At 48.2% G+C, this 1832-nt stretch overlaps 1 protein-coding gene across 4 annotated transcripts in view; it reads left to right on the forward strand.

Annotated features, from left to right (window-relative positions):
* Positions 1 to 1188, forward strand: part of AURKC (aurora kinase C) — a 4936-nt gene extending 3748 nt beyond the window's left edge. For all 4 annotated transcript variants that reach the window (XM_011979645.1, XM_011979646.1, XM_011979647.1 and 1 more), the window contains exons 6-7: positions 528 to 702; positions 889 to 1188. In XM_011979645.1, coding sequence (XP_011835035.1) covers positions 528 to 702; positions 889 to 1059 — 346 coding nt within the window. In that variant the 3' untranslated portion in view covers positions 1060 to 1188. The remainder of the gene's footprint in view (positions 1 to 527; positions 703 to 888) is intronic.
* Positions 1189 to 1832: the final 644 nt, after the last annotated feature.

Raw genomic sequence — 1832 nt, forward strand, 5'->3', positions numbered from 1 at the left:
GGTGGCGGGCGCCTGTAGTCCCAGCTACTCGGGAGGCTGAGGCAGGAGAATGGCGTGAACCTGGGAGGCGGAGCTTGCAGTGAACCGAGATTGCGCCACTGCACTCCAGTCTGGGCGACAGAGTGAGACTCCATCTCAAAAAAAAAAAAAAAAAAAGAAAGTCATCGCTCCACAATTCCAGCAGTGCATTTTCTTACCATAATTTATTTACTTGGTTCTCATTGATACACCATCACCATTAGTTTGTTCTAGATCTTTCTTAATGCTGAGACTATTCTGTGAAAACATTGTGGAGCATGAGCTAAATCACTATACTTCCAAAATATGGATTTATGAATAGTCCGTCCCAGTACTTACCTTCTCCGAACCTTGATCCATATTAAAAATTTGTCTCTCCAAACTCCTGTGCTTGGGAGACTTTCCAGGCTGTCCTAGGGTCTCCACATCTCCATGAAAGCTGGGGAAGGAGAATTTCCCTCATCCTGGGCCTCTGCTTCGTGCTTACTCCCTTTTCTGCCTTCCTCTAGGAGAAAGACGATGTGTGGGACACTGGACTACTTGCCCCCAGAAATGATTGAGGGGAGAACATATGATGAAAAAGTGGATTTGTGGTGCATTGGAGTGCTCTGCTATGAGCTGCTGGTGGGATATCCACCCTTTGAGAGCACCTCCCACAGCGAGACTTACAGACGCATCCTCAAGGTGGGACAGTCACCGTTGGGCATTCATGGGGGAACTGGTCAGTGATGGCTGCTGGGCTGTGGGAACTGGGGCACACACACAGGGTTGTCTGCTGTGGTCCAGAACAACGCCTTAACAAGGCTCAAAGAAGAGGGAGAACATTGACCAAAGACCAGACTTCTCTTTCTTCTTTCCTGGCCTCATCAGGTAGATGTGAAGTTTCCACTATCAATGCCTTTGGGGGCCCAGGACTTGATTTCCAAGCTTCTCAGATACCAGCCCTTGGAGCGACTGCCCCTGGCCCAGATCCTGAAGCACCCCTGGGTTCAGGTCCACTCCCGAAGGGTGCTGCCTCCCTGTGCTCAGATGGCTTCCTGAGCCCTGTCTGCCTCTGTTCCTTTGTGTGTGTTCAGGGAGCTCTCCTGGCTCTGCCACCTCATTTGTCTTTATTTTTTTTCTTTTAAGATGTAAGATGCTAATTAATAAAAGCTGAGTCATTTCGAACCAGCTCTTCATAGTTGTGTGAATTAGTATGAGACTGGGTAGGATATTTCTTGTGGGAACTCTTTCCCACGAGAGCTGCCCAAGGTGATTCTCCTGCTACCCCCACCTTCCACCTCTGGAGACGGTGACTTCCTTCTTGAAAACTCTTGCCTACTTTCAGGTCGGGCACGGTGGCTCACGCCTGTAATTCCAGCAGTTTGGAAGGCCGAGGCAGGTGGAACACGAGGTCAGAAGTTTGAGGCCAACCTGGCCAACATGGTAAAACCCTGTCTCTACTAAAAATACAAAACAGCCGGGCGTTGTGGCGGGCACCTATAATCCCAGCTACTCATGAGGCTGAGACATGAGAATCACTTGAACCCGGTAGGTAGAGGCTACAGTGAGCCAAGATCGTGCCATTGGACTCCAGCATGGGAGAAAGAGTGAGACACCGTATCAAAAAAAAAAGAAAACTCTTGCCTACTTTCTGCAGATAAATGCCTTGAGGGTACATAACCTGCCACCTATCACAGTGGCTCCTTGATCCAACTTATTATTCTCCATGTTTTCAGGAGTACGCCATTTGTAAAACAAGACTGTCATCAACCGAAAGATCCACTCTCTTTTTATGGACATCAATATGCTGCTGTTTTAGAAATAAAATAGTT

Source organism: Mandrillus leucophaeus, unplaced genomic scaffold, assembly GCF_000951045.1.
Source record: "Mandrillus leucophaeus isolate KB7577 unplaced genomic scaffold, Mleu.le_1.0 Scaffold205, whole genome shotgun sequence".
Classification (NCBI taxonomy): Eukaryota; Metazoa; Chordata; class Mammalia; order Primates; family Cercopithecidae; genus Mandrillus; species Mandrillus leucophaeus.